This window comes from Meleagris gallopavo, chromosome 6 (genome assembly GCF_905368555.1).
Source record: "Meleagris gallopavo chromosome 6, MGAL_WU_HG_1.1, whole genome shotgun sequence".
Taxonomy (NCBI): Eukaryota; Metazoa; Chordata; class Aves; order Galliformes; family Phasianidae; genus Meleagris; species Meleagris gallopavo.
The window spans coordinates 32,545,280-32,568,316 of NC_139409.1; the positions used below are offsets into that span (position 1 = coordinate 32,545,280).

At 42.5% G+C, this 23,037-nt stretch overlaps 2 protein-coding genes across 6 annotated transcripts in view; one reads left to right on the plus strand and one right to left on the minus strand.

Annotated features, from left to right (window-relative positions):
- Positions 1-3,083, plus strand: part of TAX1BP1 (Tax1 binding protein 1) — a 50,762-nt gene extending 47,679 nt beyond the window's left edge. For all 5 annotated transcript variants that reach the window (XM_085226265.1, XM_085226262.1, XM_085226266.1 and 2 more), the window contains 2 exons: positions 1,154-1,239; positions 1,915-3,083. In XM_085226265.1, the coding sequence (XP_085082391.1) occupies positions 1,154-1,239; positions 1,915-2,116 (288 nt within the window). In that variant the 3' untranslated portion in view covers positions 2,117-3,083. The remainder of the gene's footprint in view (positions 1-1,153; positions 1,240-1,914) is intronic.
- A 782-nt stretch (positions 3,084-3,865) lies between these two features.
- Positions 3,866-23,037, minus strand: part of JAZF1 (JAZF zinc finger 1) — a 175,118-nt gene continuing 155,946 nt past the window's right edge. The window contains exons 4-5 of the mRNA XM_085226269.1: positions 12,370-12,539; positions 3,866-6,198 (exon numbers count right to left, since the gene is read on the minus strand). Of these exons, the coding sequence (XP_085082395.1) occupies positions 6,022-6,198; positions 12,370-12,539 (347 nt within the window). The 3' untranslated portion in view covers positions 3,866-6,021. The remainder of the gene's footprint in view (positions 6,199-12,369; positions 12,540-23,037) is intronic.

A 23,037-nucleotide genomic window follows, 5' to 3' on the forward strand; every position in this document is an offset into this window, starting at 1 on the left:
TAGGGACTCCTCATCTTTCTGCTCAGTGTTTCCAGTGAGAAACACATTTCTGCTCTCGTGAGCAGTGAGGGGCAGCAGCTATTTCTCTGGAGGCCGCCGGCCTTCCCAGCTTGATAGAAGCCTGACTCCATCACGGACTGGTCCTCAGCAGTAGCAGCCATGTGTGTGCTGCCAGTGCTGGGCAGGGGACAAGCCTGGCTGCTGGGGGCTGTGCAGAGCGCTCAGAGCTGGCTGTCGGGAGGAGGCGTGTGCATCTGCATCAGTGGCCTCTGCCCTTCCTGAAATTTTAAATTGATGGATTTTAAGAGCTTGCCTCGATGTTCTGTTGCGTGGAATTAATTTTTGAGTTGTAGCTCCCTGGTTGAAGCGCTATGACAGTTGGTAGCTGGTGCAACACTTGGGTGAGCATGGGTTTTCTGTGCCGCGTTACCCCTAGGCACGAACAGAGAGGGGACTGTATCAGTGGCAGCTTTGAGTAGCACAGCTTGTTGCTATACATATGTGGTCAGAAGGTGTCTGTTCAGCTTTTTGTGTTCATTAACTTCTTTTGTACACTGCATAAAACCTGGGCTGCTGAGATTAGAATCATAGAATTGCTCAGGTTGGAAAAGACCTTCACGATCAAGTCCAACCACATCCTAACCATACTAACCTAACAACCCTCCACTAAATCACGTCCCTGAGCACCACATCCAAGTGATTTTTAAACATATGCAGGGATGGTGACACAAGCACCTCCCTAGGAAGCCTATTCCAGTGCTTGACAACCCTTTCTGTAAAGAAGTTTTTCCTGATATCCAACCTAAATTTACCCTGGCACAACTTGAGGTCATTTCCCCTCGTCCTGTCACCAGTGAGAAGAGACCAGCCCTGCTCTTGCTGTAAGCACCTTTCAGGTACTAAAAGAGAGCAATAAGGTTTCCCCTCAACCTCATCTTCCCCAGACTGACCAGCCCAGTTCCTTCAGTCTCTCCTCATAGGGCACATTCTCTAAGCCCTTCACAAGCCTTGTTGTCCTTCTTTGGACCTGCTATAGCACCTCAGTGTCCTTTCTGTGTTGAGCTTCAGTCAATTCTTTCTGGACAGCAAAAAGATGCATTTAGAAAAGTAACTCTCCTTATTGGGTATTTAAAAATCCACTGTTTTTTACCAGGATGATGACAACACTGTACCTTCTGCTCCTGATCCTCCGAGCCTCCTTCTGCACGAACGTGGGACGGGATTTTGCTTTGATTCTAGGTAAAACATTTATTTTTTTTATTGGTTTTCAATGGGATGGATAGGTTTCTGTATAGCTAGAATCCTTTCCTTGGTTTGGGGGAGCGGGGATGGAAAGAGGAGGAGAAACATCTTTAAGCGTTTTCAGTTGGTGTTTGGTTTGCAGTTAATTATGAAGAGAAATCCCTGAGTGGACTGTTCGTGTTATACCTGATTTTTGACTGAACATCAAATATCATTTGGTAAATGAATGAATAACTTTTGGGTTTTTTTTCCGCTCCCTTTCCAACCTAATTGTGAACCTAAGTTTAGAGCTTTTATAAAGTGCTATGTTTGCTAAGAACAAGCATTTATGAGCAGAGAGAGTGGTTTCCCATGAAACCGCCCGGCCGTTAAGGCAGCCAGTGGGTTTGTATTCAGTGGTCGCTGGAATCGTGTCAGAATGATGTAACCTCGAAAATGCCAAATTGGTTCTTTCGGAATTCCTGTGTAAAACTACATGGCTGTGTTGAACACCTTCAGCTCAGATGTTTTAATTAAGCGCGCAGTACTGCCCAGGTACTGTCTGCTCACACACAGGTTGGTAGCAAAGCTGGTGACATCGGTGGCAGCAGATCCTACTTCTGACTTGTGCTTTGCAGTAACAGATTAAATGACTGTTTCTTTCTGTTTCTTCCTCTCCGCTTCCCGACGAAGCTTTGATGTGCACAAGAAGTGCCCTCTTTGCGATGTGATGTTTCCACCCAACTACGATCAGAGCAAGTTTGAGGAGCACGTGGAGAGCCACTGGAAGGTGTGCCCCATGTGCAGTGAGCAGTTCCCACCTGACTACGACCAGCAGGGCTTCGAGAGGCACGTTCAGACGCACTTTGATCAAAATGTTTTAAACTTTGATTAAATACTTCTGTTTTGCAGTGTAGCTTAAACATAAACTACTTTGAGTAGTCTACCTATGGAAAACAAATAGCACATCTTTCCTTTAACAGTGCAAATCTCTGAGTAAAGCTAGTATACTCTAATGGGAGCCATGATAAGTCTTGGCTGTGAGCTGCTATTTGGGTTATCTTTTCTCTACCTAACATTATACTAAAACAAACCAACCAACCCCTTCTTGTGTATGTAGTTATTTATTCCCCTACTTAGTGGCAGTTGTTAAGGACGTGGGAATGACAGCCTCAGAAAAGAGCCCACCTTCACGCTGTTCTTCAGCTGTATAGAAAACCACCAGAGCACCTATGGCTCTCTTCTCTGTGATAACTGAGGTGTGATTAAAATGTAATACAAAGATGCTTCTCCTAATGGAGTCATGCACTCTCTTTGAGTATCAGTTAAATCAGAAATTGAAATAATGAACCCAGCAAAAGTAGTTTTCTAGAATCTTTCTGCAGTGTAGCTGTATGTACTGTGAGATTACATGCCTGCAACGAAAGCAAGGGTGAGTACTTCAGTTTTACACCTAGAATGTTTGCCTTAAGGAATAATGTTAAATGAAGTATGTTATGCTTTAAGGCAGTATTTTTGAGTTGGAAGACAAGGCTGTGTTTAAAGGCCTGGAAATGAATTGTTTAAGTCATTAACCATTATGTTGCAACTGCATTCAGTAGAAAACGTTATATTTTTCACAACAGTGAATTGTGTTTGTTTTGGCTTTTAAAACCTTTTAACTTTATGTATTTCTTTCTAGTAAATATAAATGTGTGTATAGCTAAACATTTTATATTTACTTAACTGTATTAAGTAAAATTGCTATTCACTTGTTGTACAGTAGTCTTGTTACATTAAAGGTAAAGCTACTCATGGACTCTGTGGTCCTGTTTTCCTGCTGCTTGTTTTGAAATAAAGCAGAGTTCAGGTGTTGCACCGTTCTGGCATGTGATGTTGATTCTGTTCTGTATGGCAAAGGAACTGCTGCTCAGAGAGAGGTAGTAGAGGTTCAGAGTAACTCCTGTGCTGTGCAGTTCATCTTCCATGAGCATATGCTATGGGCAGAGTTCAGTAGAGGCCGCATGACACAGATGTGTGGCAGTGCCCCCACTGCATTGCTCCTCTGCATTCCCTTTTGTCTTTGTCTTTAAACTTGGGGATTCCTGTCTGCCTAAAGCAGAGCACAGATGGACTGAAATAATGATCTGTAATGTTTTAAGTAACTCAGTAGTGCACAAAAACAGAACAGATTACAGAAGCCAAAACACTATAATTATCGTATTTGTAAAGATGTCTGAAGTCTCAGATGCTGGTATATCCCTCCTGGGAAGGACAGCCTCCCAACTGTGTTGTGCCAAAGCACAACCCAGCCCTCTGGGTTTGGCTACTTAAAAACTGTAGTGAGGGTGCAGCATGGAGGCCAAATCTCTCCACTGAAATCTAACAATGGAGATTGCAACAGTTCCTCCTTTCATTTCTGACAGCTGTTGTAAGAAAGGTTTTCATGTCCCAGCACAAAAAGGGCATCTTGGAGCATCCAGACTGACCTGCTGGGCTGAGCCCTGCTGTCATGTTGGACGGAAACAACCTGTGAAATTCAGCATCCTTTGACAGAAAGGTGTTAAAGGAATGCAGCTTGACTATACCAAAGTAAAATCCACAGCTAAGACTGTATGCACTCCAGAGCTGAACTCAATGTCAGTGATGAGCCAAGAGCGGTCAGTTTAGGTCAGAGGCAGTTTATTTTAAATGTGATTTGATTTACATTTATAAGCAGCTTTCTTGACAGGAATTTGTTAAGTTGCCTTCAGTTCTCAAACAAACCTCTGTCACTTTCAAACTTAAAGAATTTGTCCCCAACAAAACATATGAAAATATAATTTAAAGCACACTTTTTCACAGACACAGTACAATACATTCACTATACACAGTATAACAAAATAGTCCCATCTTTACCTGTTTAATAATACTGTCACAATGAATAGGTAAATAGAAACTGGAATTTCATTTTTATAGTTGAAAGGAATTTACATGCAACAATGACGTTTTACGACTGTTTAGCTGTTGGATTTACTTACCCAGCCTGTAGGTTCTTGCACTAGGAGCAGAGCCAGGACAGAGTTGTTGGCCACATGTGTTGCCAAAACTGCAGAAGGTAGGAAACGGCCACCCAGGGCCTTTGGTGCACCACTAATTCTCATGTCTGGATCATCCTTGGAGCCCAGCTGACAGCACTGTGCAGTACAACTGCTGCTGTCTCATTAGGGTTGGAAAAAGAGGCATTTCATTTAAATAGGGATGTTCTACATGTATTGGAGCGGGATGAGGCCCGGCCTTTCAGAGGGAGTTTTACTCAGCTGAAGAATAGGCAACTGTTACCCTCCAACCATTTTCCTTTAAAGCTTTAGAACAAAATAAAGGGAAGGCTTATTCCTCACATGTGAGCTTTCTTTTGCACTTAGAAGGACAGGAAATAAGCAAAGGCGATCGCTGTACTGAAAATTTTGCATTCCTCACCGTGTCAGAAATGTTTCGAGGTGGGGGTGCCCACTTGATGCAACTGGCCAGCTGCATTCCAGGAAAAGCACTTGTGAGAGAAGAATGCTCAAGGCAGGATGGTAAGCAACAAATGTTCAGGTATGGTCCAGACACGGAGCTCTCTCATGTTGACTTCTGAGTCAATCTCTGACCACCTGCTGCAAGAAGCACTTAATCTTCAATAAGGCTCATATGTCACATTTTAGCAAAATTAATTGTAAAGCTAAACAGACACTTCCAAAGGGAATGCGGCGACTTATGATGAGAAGCAAAAAATGTACAAAGAAAATCTGAAAATACAATGAAGGTGAGGGAGAGACGCTAGAAGCTCCCTTAGCACAAAGAACGGACCTCCTTAAACCATGCACAGAATTCTTAATTTTTATTTGCAACCACAGGCACACGCCAGTGCAGTAGTTGCAAGAATTGGCAACACATAAAACATTAAATCTGTTGGCAATAGAGAACTACAAAGTGCTTTAGAACTTCATCTGAGATGAAGATAATTCTTTCTCACACACACATAAATTTGCACTTAAGTATTTCCAAGTGTCTTTCTAAGAGATACTTCAGGGGTAACTACCGAGCCGGACTGGGATATTGGTCCTCCGAAGTCTGATGGGCATGAACGTAATATGGCATCTTGTACAAAAAAAAAAAGCAGATTTCTAATACTAACGTGATTGTTTACTAGTTCAAATGGCAAGATTTTCAGCATTTCAAGAGGGGGAAAAAAAAAAGATTTGCAAGAGAATATAAAATACAGCAAGCACACCTTTTTATGTATGTTATTTAAGTATGAAAATATTTTTAGCATATTATGTTAAACATTCTTTCTTATTTATATTTTCGTTACCTAAAAGACTCGCTACTCCACTGATAACTCCATATGTAAGGCATGTTAGCTATGGTTTGACAACGGTGGTCTCCTTTTGGTTTTGCGCACACACTGACAGATGCATCGAGAATCTTCGTCACATTACAATCTTGAAATGATGTCAGTGCCAAGCTTTCCTCCTCTTACTCCTATTCAACGCTGCCATACAACTGAATACGCCACACCCCCTAATTCTTTTGTTTTGGAGAAAAAAAATGTTCTGAAGAATCTATAGCTTTTATAGCACCTTATCTTGAAGTAATGAAAATGGGTACGATGATTACATGTGCAAATGTACAAAATCATTAACTCTACAAAGATACATCATTCCAAAATTACAGAAAATTTTAAAGCATGCATTTAATTGTTTAAAGGGTTGCTGAATGCTTCCCCTGAAAAAGGTGGCTGTTCTCAAAATCAGCAACTGCTGGTGAGGATTTCTTGGCACATTTGTGACCAGCATGTTATTGCTGCATCTTCCTGATAATCTCAGCAGACACGGGGGGGTGGAAATTGATTGTGTGGTGCCGCAGGCCCTGAGCTGTCTTGTAACTCTTTCCGCAGCGACATTTGAAGGGTTTGCGTACGCGGATTTGTGTTCTGTGGCCGTTCTTGGCGTGGTACTTGATGCCATTCACATTCTGCGGGGGAGAAAGCAAAGCGTTAAGTGCCTGCTGCTCTGACAGCACCTTGCGGCCCGTTAGAACACAGCACTGACTCAACATCACAGCACACTGAGCCTTGGGAACTCTCTCCAGGTGTTGGGCACATGTTGCGCTTCGGAGGCGGGTGGGATAAGGAGGAGAGTATCTGTGCAGCTCTCATATATCTGACCTGGCTAATCCTGCTACCTCCCCGTGCGCTGCACTGTATGAAGATCTCATTAATTGGCTGTACATAAAAGTTCTTTGCTTTCTGACATTCTTCTTGCACAGCATTGAAACGTTTGACTCTGAGGGTCATTAACAAGCTACAAGTTGGCAGAAAGACTCCAGTCATGCTTCTCCAGAAAGTGGGAGCTTCACCCATGGCATTCATGTTCCACTCCGTATCATTGTTTATGGAGATGTCTGTGGGCACCAGACATCACACATCAACTTGTGACAGCTTGTGCATTGCCTCCAAAGAATTAACTGCAGGCAACAGAGGGGGAGTTGCACAGGGCACTGGAAGGTACTTCAGAGAACAGGCTGCCCAGAGAGGCTGTGGATGCTCCGTCCCTGGAGGTGTTCAAGGCCAGGTTGGATGAGGCTCTGGACAGCCTGGTCTAATATTAGATACGGAGGTTGGTGGCCCTGCATGCAGCAGTGGGGTTACAGCTTGATCCTTGAGGTCCCCTTCCAACCCTGGCCATTCTGTGATTCTATGATTCCCACCAGCTACTGTGTGGGAATATCTTACAGCCACAACTGAAGAATTTCTCCACTGCACTTTGGAGAGAAAGAACAAGACACAACGTTCACATTACTCTGCCAAAAATGGAACAAGCCTTTGTGGCCTAACTAGCACAGATGCTGTGTTCCCTGAGATACCCGAGGTCCTGCAGCAGCTTTCAGACAGTTTTGCAGATGGTTACGCTTTTCAGCACCTAAAGGGCTCTTAGGGCACGAGGACAAGGGACGTCACTGTGCAGCAGGACAACTGCCACAAGACATCCATCAGCACCTGAGCACAGAACAGACCCATGCCTTTGAAAAGGAGGAAATCTGAGGGTGACAGCCAAACTGTTGCTACTGCAGTTTAAAAACAAAGTAAACCTCAAACCCTGTATTTATCTTGGAAATTACAGAAGCCTGTTCAGACTCTGAATTTTTTTAACCAACCTCTTTAAGATACTTCTAACCATTGTTACAGGCCCCACAAATCTGCAGTCACAAACATCCTCCCTATTCTGTGCCAGCAATGCTCTTCTCTTGTTGCAGGCTTTTTAACAATCCACTCAGCATCAAGTACAGAACATACCACGGGCTTTGATGAAGGGAGAAAGTAATTTAAGTAATTTCAGGTGGAAAAATGAAAGGAAATGCTAAAACAGAAACCTATGTGGAATTAATTGGGCTATGGAAGGTTTGAAAACAGTAAAACTTGCAGGGTATGAGGAGCTAGTATAACATGAAACCCAATCTGAACTTCTGTCTTAAAGAAAACTGTTGTTAGAACTCTTCAGTGCTTTTTCCACCGCTGCAATGTAAACACTTTGTTGTATGTCTGGGTTGAGTTTGTTGAGGTATGGTAAAAAACGCTGCCAAACTCATACATCACTTTTATTGCTCTGGTTACTTAGGTTGCTCATTATTTACTCTCACAAATGATTGAGGAAGAAGATGGCAGTGTAGAAACCTTACACAGAAGGAAACAATTAATATAACCTGGGACCAGATCAGGAGGAGATACGAAGTTCAGCCTGGCACCGTGTGGCCTGCAGAGACACAAGGACACCTGATGGGCAGGGCTCCTCACATGGCTGTACTCATGAAACTACCCCATTCCAGAAGCTGAGAGCTCACTACCTAGCCAGTAGGGGAAAGAGACATCTCTTCTTTCAGCCATGGGCATCCATATGGCTTTTAATATCTTCCGGCTGTTCCTTTACAAAAGCACCAACCAGCCTAGCCCACCTGCTTCCCAACATCCTCTGAGGGAGGGCAGGAAAATGAAGAACGTCCCCATGTCTCCTTCCTTCTCCTCTCCCTGTAACGTAGTTGCTTTTGCTTCTCACACCAAAATCACGCTTCTCCCAGCTGAGGTTTTCTTTCTGGGCGCAGTTCCACTTTGCTCAAGGAAGTTCTGGCTTCTTCATTCCTTTAATGTCAATCCTCTTTCCTCCTCTCACTTCAAAATTCTCGAGGGGTGGTAGTCCCAATGTACAGGTTAATTTTTCTGGGAGCAAACTCCCAAACAAAATGTCTGATAGCATCTGCTCCACAGAAACTCCACAGCACGAACAAAAACCACCCATCAAGAAAGGGAAAGCTGCACAGAGAAACATCCTAAACCAGCACCAATTCCCTCCAGGCCAGGAAACACCTTCAGCACATCCCACATCTCATCACCCACAACTGCCTCTGAACCCATCCCTTGCCTTGCTTCCCTCTTTGGAAGCACACCCTCCCTACAAAATGTGTGCCTGCCTGGGCTCCAGCGCCAGTAAAGGCGCTCATCACGTAGATCTGACTGAGACAATCGTCTTGAGCAACCGTAACTATCAACACACCAGCAGCAGAGAAAAACCCTTGCAAAGGCAATCTGTGCACGTAGATGAGCCTTGGTTTATATGCCCTTTCAAACACTATCATAAATGAGGTGTACTTAGCAAAGTACATCTTCCATCCCAGTCAATTTCTGACCTGGCAATATACCTGCAGTGATAAACTATTACTGTTTTCCATGTAGGAAGCACAGGTAACTTCAAACAACTCCCTGACTGCAAAGAGAACCCCAATTGCTACTTTCTGGGCAGCCAGAAATTTTTCAAAGGCCAAGAACAGCTTAAGTGAGTTTGTTTCTCTAGTGTATTTGTAGGTAAAAGATGAGAACTCAGGCACACTTAGATGAGGACTGTCTCAGTACTGACATCTCAATATTTCATGACTGCACTAACAGAGATGCATATAAGGTACATTTTGTGTGTACATACAACAATCTTTTATTCTTGTGTTACTGCATTTGCTCAAGCTGGAAAAATGGTGACAGATACTCTAGGGTTTTGTCTGTAATAGTATACGTACATTATTTGTGGGATTTTTTCTCCCTTGCTCTTATGCATCAAACTCCATTCTATCTTCAGAAGTTGCCTTAATCAGTTTATCTACATCACATACATCCTTCTCTTGAATACTCATCATTTTCTGCCTAGGTCAGTAATGGCAATTAGAAAAAAAAGAAAGCAAGTTCCAGAAATTAGCAAGCTTCAGAGGCTGACCGGCATCTGTAAGTCAGCATGCTCCAAACTCCTTCAGCTGCTTTGGAATATCACACCAACCAAGTGTACAAGCCATTAAAGAAAAAGTTAATTCTTTTTCAGGATCTCATGCCATACCTTACAGAGCGCTTGTTACCAATGCAAGCGACTCCATTTCTAAAAAAAAAAAAAAAAAAAAAAAAAAAAAAGTAGTTCCTGAAGAACAATTCAATTTTTATGACTCATTTCTACTGCGACGCCTGTGGGAGACCGCCAGCAGATAGCAGCTGGGCAGGAGGCCAGTAGGGTCTTCTGATACTCATCTGGGCTTGTGTATAAACATGTTCTTATTACAGTTTCCATTGTCCGCCCCAGCCCACTCCTTGGGAGTATTTGTTGTACTCATTCTTGTCTTATTTACCTTTCCATAATGACTTTTCAGAGCAGAGGCCATCTTTTATCCTTGTACATTGTTTGCAAAAAGGAGCCCTGATCTCTGCTGGGTCCTTTAGGCAGTACTGCAGTACAAATAACACACCTAAAAATAACATCTCTGCTTCTCAAACGTACGTCACGTAGGGCCAGACAAAAGAAAACTGTGTATATTCTCTTTTCCTCCTCGCTCCCTAAAAGAATGCATCCTTTCTCAGCCGTAAAGTGAGCCTGGCAATTACTGTATGTGCATGTCCGTGTTCCTGTTTGTAGCTCTATAATTGTTTTACAGCCCTGACTGTGATTATCCAGTACCCACCAGAAAATCCCAGCGCTTTGATCACAGGACTCCCTACCCAGACTCGGCAAATAATTCATCTGAGGATGGGGGGGTAAGCAGAAGGAAGATGAAGAGGAAACAAGAAACACCGCTGACACAAAACTAAAAGGAAGGAAACGAAGATAAAAACGTAAAAGGAAAAAAAATAGGTTGAAAAAAGGAAGGAAGCAGAGCCCACAGAAAAGAGAGATGAGGTGAGGCAGAGTTAAAGGAAATGCATTTTCCTATCTGGACTGAACAGAGGTGAGTCTCTTAGGAATATATGGTGCTTTTTATTTGCTGCTGCTCTCTGTCTGTCAGCCTCTGTATGGGTCATTAATTTGTTCCCCATCCGACTGTTCTAACATTAATGGTGTACAAGATATCCCTTAGACAGTCCTCGTGCATTTGAGATGAAGGTAGCGAGATAGCAGAAGCAGGCAGGAACAGCTTGCTTATTTGGGCAATAAAATGACAGAGGGCTGGCAGTCAAACAGAGAACAGACAGGATATAGCAAATTACAGGGTTCCCCTTCTAGCCACTGCCATTAAATGAAAGTTTTCTGCAATGCATAGATGCCCTGTGGGCATAGTGACTTCTAACAATCACCATGGCTTGTTTGCTTCCTGAGCCAGGGATTTAGTTTTTATACCGTACCCTTCATCTGATGCAGCCTCTACCACATACAAGAAAAGTATTATGAAGAATGTGGTTATATCCATCATGTAATACATGCAAATATTCTCAAAACATCTTTCCCTCTGCCCTGTCCTGAGACAGAGAATAATCATGACACAGGTCAGATCAGACACAGCTCTGCAAAACCAGACCTGCATGAAATGAATGCACTGCTCTCTTGCTCATGTTACAAGTACTTTAAACAAGCATTAGCTGATCTCCCAGCACTGTACATGCATGTGTCTCATGATCTGCTGCTAACGGAGAAGCCACAGTCCAGAACAGCTGCAGGATCACTGACACACATTTTCATCCACTGCACATTTTCACGTACAGTTTATTCATTCTTGACACAACTGCTTTATCTCAATTGTTACTGGACTTTCTCCATTTCTCTTTCATACTTCTGTTCTCCTTCAAGTCCCTAATTTGCTAAAGGCTAACCCTAAGATAAAACAAGTACAAGAACAAACTCGACCTCCACTGCATTCTGTGGGGTACAGGTCAGTGCTTGAGTTTCCTGGTGCTTCATGCAGAAATGGTTTACAGGAATTGTGACTAATACATTATTTCTGTTCCTAAACTTCAATGACTACAGAATATTGTGATGCAGTCTAAACCGGCCAATAAAATTCCATCTATCCCTGCACCAGTTCACACGAAGCAATATCCCATCCCCACAACATTGCAGAATGTTCTTTACCAGCCAGCTCAAGGTTCAGAGTTAAAAGATTTTTCACTCCCATAAACAGACATATTTTTCTCATGATGAAGAGTAATCAGAAAGGGAAAAAAAAAAAAAAAAAAGCTTCCCAGCGTGTCACGCAGAGGGATGCAGGGATGCAAGCCCAGCACTCAGGGCCAGACACAGCGACGACTGTGCATATGAGTCACTGGGACACTGACCTGGAACAGAACGATGCCAGAGTTCCTCTGAGGCTCTGCCTTTTGGGAGTGACCTCTGACTTGCAAAACATTAACCACCACCCTCCTGCATCAGCTTCATGAGGCACAGCACCTGGGTGCAGTCTCGTGAAGGAGAGCTGCATCTCTCCCATGTATGCAGAAGGAATCCGTCCTGGGACGGATGGGCAGAAGCTTCTTATTTAGTGCCTCTAAAAGGCCCATGTGATGGCTTTGTTGGTACTGCCTCCCAGGCTGCCACTAATTTGTCTAAGTAATGGAAAGCCAGTTGAGATGCGTAAAGCAAAAGTCTTGCAAAAGTCACCATATATAATCTCATTTCACAACGTGGATGCAAAAGGCTTTACATTCTTTATAAAACTTCTAACTTTATAAAGATTGTAACTTGCCTGTGCTCGAGAGGAAACCAGTGACTGAAATCCATATTCTGCTAAAACAGCACAATAATGCATGGGACAAGTCTACTAGATGAGAGAGGTATAAAATGATGTAACAGGCTTTTTTCCCCTCTCTTACCTGCACAAGAAGAGATAAGGCAGGTCCGCACTACTTCTTACCTTATATCTTTTTTTACATCCAGGAACAGGACAGGCGAAAGGTTTCTCATCCCCTCCATTCATGCACATTGAACTAAGGATAGCTTCAGAGCTGATAGCACTTTCTGTAGTCCAGGACTCATCACTGTCTGATTCTTCATAGTCTACTTCCTCCTCATCATATTCACTACCTAGAAAAGCAGGGTAGTGAGATAAAACAAGAATAAATAAGAGCGCAGTGAGATAACGCGTTCTGCATTTATCACATCAGTTACAATGACTTGCAATTTCCCCACTTCTGTCTTTGCTGGAAGACAGCTACTTTTAATTTTATAAACCTATCCTTCTTACAGCTATTTATTCTTTCATAAAGATACCAGTGGCTCTTTTTCTAATAACCAAGACAGGCATTATTAATACATCATCATAAAGAGTTAACTGCGTGGCGCAGCAAGTTGAAAGGATTGATTTCAAAATGCACTTTTCCTTGCTCCTCCAACAACAGGATCCCTCCCTCCTTCCCAATGCCCAACAGAAAATGTGTTTTCCCTCCACCCTGCAATCAAAGCTCATTTTAAGGCTTTTCTTTATGCAATACAATACTGAAGAGCGTAATTCTACAGATCATAAACAGTGTAAAATAATATGTTGACAAGTCCTAATGCATTTACTAGCCCTTTGGAATTAATGGGAATTATAGCACAACATTAATAAGAATTATATTGTAGCAATTATAGTTGTGAAATTCATTCCCTCAGGTGTTGGGATAAATTGCATTGTGTGGCTGCCCCGGACAGACCGCATTATGTTCCAGATATGCTACGGCAGCCATTTGAGCAGCTGGTGCTGAGTTTATTTATTATTTTAAATTGCAGTAACTATTAATGAATTTCTCTGAAGAAACTGAATGTGAAACGAGAGAAATTGGGAAAGCAGAATTCCACCGTAAAAATACAGTAAAAAGAAGCAGGGAAGGGAAGAGCCCCGGCTGATTAAAAAGAAAATATATACACAGGGGGAAGGAGAAAAAAAGCTTAGGGAAACTTCTGTGTTGTCAACGGGAGGTGGTGCTGTGTTTCCCCTCCCCTTTATTCTTCCCCTTTCCCAGCTCTGCTAAATTTTATCCTTTCTGCTGAAAGACGATTTGGCTCCGAGTGCTGGAATGGCTCCCGTTAGTAAAGACAGTTATAGGACACTCGCACGGCTCTATCTGCTTCCCTCACATGTCCTCCACGCAGCTCGAAACGCAGACAGTTGCCTTATGGCACTTTAAAAAAGAAACATCGCGACTTCATGAAGAAAACCTCGCTGCAGTGTACAATGGGGGCTTTGTGAGATTTTTTTTCCCCCCTCTGCTGCTCGTGAAATTGAATACGCACCTATGGCCTTCAGTTCTCCTCTCCCGATCCCCCCTCCCTGTAGGCTCCCTCCCGCTCAGCACCTCCTGCTCATTAAGCAAAAATGCATGTCAACTGGTAGCTGTAAGCACTTTGGGCTTCTGAGCTTTAATCAGATACTGGAAGGCAGCTTACAGATGTCAGGCTATCCACGCTGCCTTCCTGCGGTTTCCATCCTTTCGGGGTGGTGTGCAGATGAGGAACGATGGATCGTTTCCCCAGGAGCGCACGCACACACCCTGTGCAGCATCTGCAGAACTGCAAGGCCACTGCCTGAGATCCCTCATCCCACACAGAAGGACTGAGAGCCAAGGAAAGCATTATTGACCTCTTAAAATATTTCTGAACTCTAGGAACAGTCAACCTAAAATGAAGTTAAGAGTTGTTAGAGTTTAATTAACTAATAAAAAAAAATGGAGGCAAAACCACAACTCTGCTTCTACGATTTCCTGCCCTTGATTGTATCTTGATGGAAAAAATTCCTCAAGCTGCTCCTTTCATGCTTTTCAGCTCAGTCTTTTTTTTGACCAAATGCAACAGAAAAACCTACTGTGAACAACTATACGCATTTCTAGGATAAGAAAACACATGGGGGTTTTGGTCACTGTCACCAACAATTTCTGCCATCATAGAGAATCCCTTGAAGGGGGGTGATCTCCTCACAAACAGGATTTTGTCTTCCTAAAGAAAATACCTGAGACTGAGACATCTACTGAGGATATCACCACTCTCAGTGACAACAAGGAGCACGCTTTTATAAAACGTGCATTAAAAAGCCTAATAGGCAATACAAAACAGAAGGGACAAAATAAGCAGAAGTGGTGGGAAGTTGAAATAACTACAATGGTGCATTTCTTCCTTTACTTTCAAGGCATCCTTTAATTTTTCTAATAGCTTTACACAGATCCAACTCTGCAACATCTGCCTGGCTTTTCTTACGAGACTTAATGAAGGAGGGAAGAAAGCAAGAAGCACGTCTGAGCATCTGTAAGCACATCCCCCCAGTTTCATTTTCATTAGCTTACCTGCACCAAAACACAGCATTTTGTCCGGTGCAGACAAAAGAGTTCTTTAACAGTATAAACAAGCTCTCTGGTGTCTCTCAGATTTGCCAATGGGGATTTTACAAATAGGATTACATGAATAACCATAGGAACACACTTTCCTTCTCTCCCTGAGCAGCCACACTGCTAATGATGCAGCATACCTCAAAGGCACGACTTTACACAAGCTGGAACCACAGAGTCTACCACTGCTCTTATCTAACAGCGTCCTACTGAACTCAGTTGCTTGTGCTCTCTTAAAAGACAACAAACAATACCCAAAATGTATTTAAGAGGGAGCTGGTATAAACAAAACGTAAGAACCGACTGTCTTAAAAAGAATTCATTAGCAATAAAAATTTCTCCTTTAAATAATTATGTTGTTTCAGTTGCCATAGAAAAACAACACCGCTTTAGTCACGCTTTCAACTGATTCCGCCTCTGAATTTCATTTCCTCAGTTGTCAGTGTCTGAGAGCAGCGACCCAAGCAGTGCCCCACCAGCCTCACTGCTTGCGTGCAACAAACCAGAAAGGGAAAAAAAAACAGAGAGGAGAAACAAGAAGCCCGGCATGCAGGTCAGGGACTTTAATTAAGCACCACACGGCCACGGCTGGGCGCAGCGTTCCCACGCCGGGCGGCAGTCAGGTGTATGGGCAGCCGGCCAGGGGACAGCAGTGCTGCAGCTCCGCGCTTCCATCGAGATACAGCTTTCTTACTTGCTGCTGCTTCTTTCTTTTTTAGACTTGGGTGCTGTTGCACAATAAGAAGTGTCAATATTTGCTTGTAAAGGGGAAAAAATAAAGTGTCAGCATCTTTGCGCCTAACCTATGTCAGGGTGTGACAGCCATCTGAAATAACCACTGCAAAGCTCCTGGGACCTCGGCTGGCTGCCCCCTGCCAGGACAGATGGGTGCTGGGTTGGGGTACACTGCTTCCCTGGGCAGTGAGCAGCCTCTCCTGCAGCACAGCATGCATGCTGGTGGCCTCCCTGCTTCTCATAATGCTCAGAAGGGCCACTGTTCCCCACTCCAGTGTTCAAAGGAAAAATGCCCCAACTAGACTTCTGAAGCAAATGGCGGCTCCAAAACTCAACAACAACACATACCTTTATTCGATGAGGTTCTAAATACCTGGAAGGGAAAGGCTGATCCAGCAGCTCCTGCTTTCAGCAAGGTGTTGTACAAATTTACAATGTTACTACCGCAACCAAAGACTAGTTCTGCAATAGCAAAACCCCTCAATTCTCCAGCTCTCTCTTCTGGCCGTGTTCTTCCCAAGCCTTTCTGCTAGCTCCCTGCTTTTCACCATATCCAGCTGCATGTGTCATACAGCTTTCATTCTGAGACCCCACAAAGACCTCACCCTGGGCTAGAATTAATGTTTTCTCTTTCCAGTGCCTAAATAACATCTTCCCAGTGCTGCCCCTACTTCTTGTATGCAATGTTTTCTTGATCCTGGCCCACTAAGCCACCTCCTTTCTCCTCATTCCAGCAACCACACCAAAAGGCTCACTTCAGCTGTGCTGTGCCACTATATTAAAATAAAACAAAACACGAAGCAATCCAGAGGCAAGGAAAGAAAGCTAGGGTTTTGCTTGCTTGTTTTCTGGAATTTCCCATGCTGAGACCATGCCACTGCCACTCAAGCAAGGGGTGGGCTCCACAGGTGGAGATGGACATAAGCTGGACACCAGAAGGCATTGCTCGTGTTGGCTGCCATGGTATTGCAGGTATTGCATGCAATTACCACTTGTGAGAAGGCATAAATTATATACAGGGTCACAAAAGCATACCAACAAATTATTTCTGTTTCAATTTTTATGCAGTGTAAACAAAATTCAGTACAACTGAGGTGATGCTTAGTGATAAACAGCAGCTTATTTGCCAGAAGAAAAAAAATATGCATTAAAGGAACTGTGACTAGTGCCTGGGCACTAAAAAGTCTTAATAGTGTGATAAAAAGCAAAGTTGCAGCATCAAGACTTGTTCCACCTCTTCTTCTACTCAGCTTTGCTATTGAAGTCTATGAGTATGTCACATCACCCTGCAGCAAAGACTTGACCTGTTGCACACCTATCTTCTACTTCTTCCAGCACGTGAAATAAGTAACTTAAACACCTCAAAAGCATCTTGCAGGAGTTAACTATCTGACATTCTAGCATAGACAGCATCCCAATTACACTGTTGAAAATCTAAAGCTTTATCTTTTAGACTTGTGGAGGTTACTTGGTATTCACGCCACTGTAGCCAAGATACAATCCTACCCTTCCTGTGCACACCTTCATTCCTCTGTGTGGTTTCCAGAGGACTTTCCTCCTCAACTTGGTTCTAACAGGTGCACACCACTTGCAGTTATTTAACGTGTATTTAACTTCTGTAGTGTGCCTAAAAACACAAAGCTGATTTAAAACAGTACATGCTGCATGTGCGATTACAACAAATATGATCTATCTTGATCTGTGATCAAGAACATTATGAGTTCTTCCTTTCTCCTCCCAAGGAAAAAAAACAACAACAACAACAACAACAAAACCCAGACACAAAACAACATATCCTTGCCAATTATTTCCAGGACCAGAAAGCATACATTCATGCATACAATGAACAACTATGAGCAAAAAGCCCACTGCAGTGGGAAGGAGCGTTGCTAGTGTCACTGAAAGTTCACGGTTGTTCCAATGATCTCTCATAAAAATTCAGCTTCACACTTTGTCCCGTGCGGGACTTGCAGTTTGTATTTCACAGAAGCAGTTTTATGAGAGCACTTCTTATGTTAAGGAGTTTGCATTCCCGTATACCGTGACAGCTTCCTTGATTAAAGAAAAAGAAAAGGAAAAAAAAGAAAGAAGAGAATAATTAATATTACAAGAATTGTGGTCTAACACTAAAGCACATTTATAGAATTATCAAAGTTCTCCCCTGCATGTCCATGGTCTCCCTCCGTGCTCAGCAGCAGAGAGAACATTCCCACAGCTGATATTCATTGCTGGTCTGAGGGCATATCAAGTCATTCGAAACAGAATAGTCTTCCTTTATATTGAGCACAGGAAATAAATGCTAGGAGCAATGAAATACGAAACAGTTAAATAAAATATGTCACAGCTGCCACGCAAGTTCTTAGCCTAAAGGCTGAAGAAGGGCTCTTTGGCTGTGACCTGGTACGGGTGGCACAATGTGCTGCTGCTTCTGGCAACAACCTTCCAACACTGGATCACCCAAGCCGTCTGAGCTGGGGTTTTTCCTTTGCTTGCTTGCTGTTGGAGAAAGAACTGAGAAAACAGAAAATCCTTTTCAGGCTCTGTAACAGGTCCATTCAGATTAGTTTTTCATTTTTCCAAAAGTATGTTAATCATTCATGCCCGCGAAGATGCTAACACATATATAATACAACCAAAAAAAAGCTTGGGTAGATAAAGCAGACCAGTGTGTAAGTGCTACAGATGCTGGTATTTCAGACTGCAAGTGCAATTCTGGTGTTTGATTAAGCATCTACGTGGCATGAGTGCTGGGTTCCCCACGGAGAAGACTGGATGGGCTTTCTACAGGCAGCACGACGCACACCGCTCAGTCTTCTCTCTTTCTCTAGCCAGCATCTCTGGGCCTGGTTCCTGAGTGAGAGGCAAACGCGTTCCCAAAGGCAGAGGAATGCTTGGCAGCACTGCCATCGCTCGAGAGAGCTGCCTGAGGTGGTTATGATTTGTCAAGCAGGCGTCCGCCAAGGCTGGCAGAGACCTCCGTCCCTCTGCACAACCACAAAGGAGCCCCCAAAGCAGCAATTACAGCTTATTACCGCCTCGGCCTTCCAGGGAGCCGCAGCAGGTCGTGGTGGCTGTGCTCTGTGTGTCCTGCCCTTCAGCCAGAGCCCTGCCCTTCCTCACCACGCCAGTCAGAGCAGGATTCGGCCCGAGAAATGTCTTCTGGAGAAGCCGCCTTGCCTTCCAGCGCTCTCCCAGCACAAATCCAGTATCGGGCACTAAATGACTGGCTGTTTAGGAACCATTATTATTTAGAGGAACTGATTTTCTATTGTCTCTGGATGAGGCAAAGCTCAGTTAGTGAACAAACCCCACGAGCATTTCAAAAATGTGCCTCGTGTAATGATGTGCATGCAGATTGGAGTACAAAGAGTAATATGATTTTCAACATTGTTTTAATGCACAAAGTACTTTAAAAAGCTCTGAAGAAGTGTTATACCATGAACTACTTGTTCTTTTTTGTTTTTTAGCAGCTGAAGGGTAGTTTTCAGCCACCAGGGTCTGCTGCACCAAGGGGCAACATTTAAGCAGGCAAGGGTGTGATCAGGCCTTTCTGGACATCCCCCAGGGACACTCAAAGTGGCTGTAGAAATGGCAACTGCAACTTGGCAGTCACAGGGAGAGCCCAAAAAGCTCGTCTGAACAGTGATGCTTCGAACAGGATCATCCCACAAGTACATGTGAACACCCACTGATAACCTCAGTGTTTTAAATAAAAGGGCAGATGGGGCTATTCCAATATTTTAAAAGCACTTTTGGTTTCATTTAAATGCTCACTGTAAGCCCACACTGAATTTTAAGCAACCTAAGATAGGTTCAATTAAAAAGTTTGAATCTTAGGTGTAAACCACAGAGATTTCAGTTCCTATAGGAATAAACACAAAACCAAATAGACTGTATTTTCACATAGAATGACTTCAGCTGAGGCAGCCTACTAGGGAAATCACCCCAAAATGCTGGAGATAAAGCTAAAATGACAATGGGAAAAAATCACCATCATCATGCTTCTTTTTTGAAGTACTAATAGTATCACATTAGCATTCTATATTCTTATCTGCTGTCAGTAAAATTTGAAACTACTTACACATTAGAACTGCTCAACATTCTGGGCTACAGGGGAATCAAAAATAATAAAACTACTGTTAAAAAAATTCCTCTAGAGCCAATATACAGCTAGGTGGAACAGCTGGATTCTGTCTGGCCTTAGGAAAAATTACATGCCACTTTCTATCTTGATATATCTGTATCTTGATATACGCGTGGCAAAGAACACTCTTTAAAAATAAAACAGAAAATTCCAGCTCGGAGCTTATAAATCCATCACAAGGAGCCTGCACACCTCTATAAGCGGATACGCTGTAACTTATTGGATGTATAAATGCAAATAAAACATCCACGTAATAAGGTAAATTAAAAAAAAATCTCTATTTGCAATTAATAGTGAAACAGCAACTAATCACAAAAACATGCATGGAAAGAAGGGATTCTGGAAAGAAACAGTCAACTGATACCGTGCCATGTGTTTTGTAGAACAGGACCTTCTGAAAACTCTGCAGAGGTGCTAAAGCAAATTGTTAGAATGTCACTGCACAATGTGCTGTTGAGGTTTTATGGTCACACTGCGCCAATAGTCTCGGGAAGTTATTTTGCATTCTTACATAAACTTTTTTTCCCCCCCCCAATCCTATTTTCCACAAAAAAAAAAAAAAAGAAAAAAAAAAGAAAAAAGCTTTCAGTAATGTACAATCTTCTGTTTATACACAGTACAGGGAAAATAGGATAAACCCAAGGACACAATCTCTGCTTTAAGCGCATCTTAAACGTAGATTTCTTCAACTTCGTATAAAGAAGAATAAGCTATGAAATGCTTAAATGAAATACCAAACAAGAGCATAAGCTTCCTGTAATTAAATGGCAATGTTTTACACAGCAACTTTTTCTAAAATCATGACAATAAAAAAAGTAAATAAATAAATGAATCCAGCAGACCCCTCCCAACTGAGGCTTAACTTGTAAATTAATGTAACAGTAATAAAACCGATGCCAGCTGGAATCCTTTCTTTCTCTGGCTTTGGCATGAGCCACAAGTGCAGGTATATGTTTGAGGAAAAACAAAGCAGGACATTTTCCACCTTTAGTCATGGGATGTTAATTAAACTCTGGCAAACGTTTAAAGATAGACTCAAAATGTTCAAGAAAGAATTAAAACCAGTTGGGGCTGAGAACAACTCCATCCTTCCTCCCCCTTCTCTCCCTCCCAAACATCTGTTCCAAACTTATATTCCAAAAACCACAGCGAGAAGAACATTCATAATTAATGTTATTTTGGCTTTTTAGTTGCTAGGCCTGCATTCTGAGGTTAGCAATACAAAAATGCAAGTTCAGGGCGCTTTTGCTGTACTTAAGGACTCTCCTGATGCACGTAACAAAAAGGTAGGGAAGAAAGAGAATAGAGAAGCTCTTTTTTTTTTTTTTTTTTTCTTTTCATAAAAAGAAGGAAAAATGTAGAAGCAGTATCAGGAAGCAGTTTCATGTTTAAGATAAAGGATTACAATAAAAAGTACCTACATAAATGAACTGCAGTTTATGAAGCTATGAAAATACATTTGAGACGTGTTTTATAACATCAGGTTAAACATGCTTTACAGCTGCACAAAAGCCATTCAGCCACTTACAGTACAGGCCATAAAACTTGCAATGCACACACTCCTTACTACCCAACTGCTACGTGCTTCCCACTTATCAGCACGCAAACCAAAAAATGATGCACCAAACTACGACCAGGCTGCAAGTCCAACAAATTGCTGCATTGGTAGCACCTGTTGCATGGAGAGCACAGCTGATTTCAGTAGAATTTAGCTATGCGGCTGCTTCCAAGATGAGCTGGATGGGTTGAATCATCATGCCAAAGGTGTCCTGTGGCAAGCTGCCCACAGAGAAACCAGGGCAGCCCAGAGCTCTTTCAGTAATTTTATGCTGAAGAGATTCCATGCTTGCAAGCCCTGGGAGGATTACAGCCTTGCTCAACGACATGGGAGGCAATGGCAGATTCTCCATTTCAATGCAGTGAAGGCTAGCAGGATTTTATTTTGCACGAAAACTACACTTGCACAAAAACTACTCTACCTGCCTGATCATCTAGATTTAAGAAACTCCAGCTATTTAACCTAAAAGAAAACCCAATACTCAAAATCAATAGTAAAGACTAAATTTAATTCTGAACCAGGTTGGCTTTTGTCATCCTGCCTACCTACAGGATAGGGCTGTAAAGGTTTTTAATAAAACCTCATTATTTTTTGAAAAAGAAAAACAATTTCAACATCCAAAGATTAGCACATATTCAGGAAGGAGTTGTATTTCCTCTCATTTCTTTTGATAAAATAAAATTCGCACCGCAGTGCCCTTGGTATGCAGCCACAAACCTTCCTTTGAGGCTATCACGGTTTCAGTAAGGTGCACAAACATACGTTAGCAGGTGTGAGTTGTTTCATACAATGCATCATTACCCCAAGGCTGAAATGAAACTACTTTTCAAGTTGTTATTTTCCATTGCTCCTTGGCTTCTGGTATCCTTTGGCATTAGAGGCAGAAGTGTCAGGAAACTGCTAAGGATGATGCTGTCTGACTATATATGGAGATATCTTAACAAGACAAGAGACTGCGCTAGGGTGGACTAGGTCTGATCTTCAGTTAGAGTTGTGCCTCCCACCTGCAAGGCCACAAGTGCTTAAAATATAAGAGAATATATAGTTTTGGGGTTAGGAAGCCTTTAGCTCACTTGGTAACATGCGAGAGCTAAACGGTTCCTGCGTTTCCTGGCATTTCACCTCATTTTGATGACCATGTACTGGCTAACATCAACTCACAATACACCATTTCCCCTGTGAAATAAAACTCTGCATTTTAAATCATCAAGTGTGAAATGGCACATTAGCCCTTCCTTTTTTCTACCTCTGATTTGCTTTGGCTAGGGTGCAAAGAAAACTCAAACATTTGCTTAAGTTTCACCATCTTCAGCACGCTGAAGTGCTGGCCTAAGAAAGTATGCATTTTTTTTTTTCTGCTAGGCACTTTACTAACCTTCTGAAACCCATAACTCCTTTGAGTGTGCAGACATACAGCACTAGTAGAGTGTTCTTCTCAGTTCTTGAGTCGCTATAATGGTAGAAAATAATCCCGTTCAGTCTTGCAGTGTGGTATTTTATGTGTGAGTATGTGTGTGCATGTGTGTATACGTGATTTAAACAGCCACCTAAAAATGCCACATGTCCATCTATTATTTCCAACCTCCTGAAAGACATTTGTGCATTCAGTTAGCAACTTTTGAGGTAACTAGCAGATTATTCATAAAGCTAAATAGTTGTGGGGTTTTTTTAATCCTTCCACCGATTGGCCCTTGCAGTATAAATACACAAACATGAATGCTGTCATTGTTACTCAGGACCACTGAAGTTCCTTTTTGAGTGTCAAGCTATTCCTACATTAAACCAATT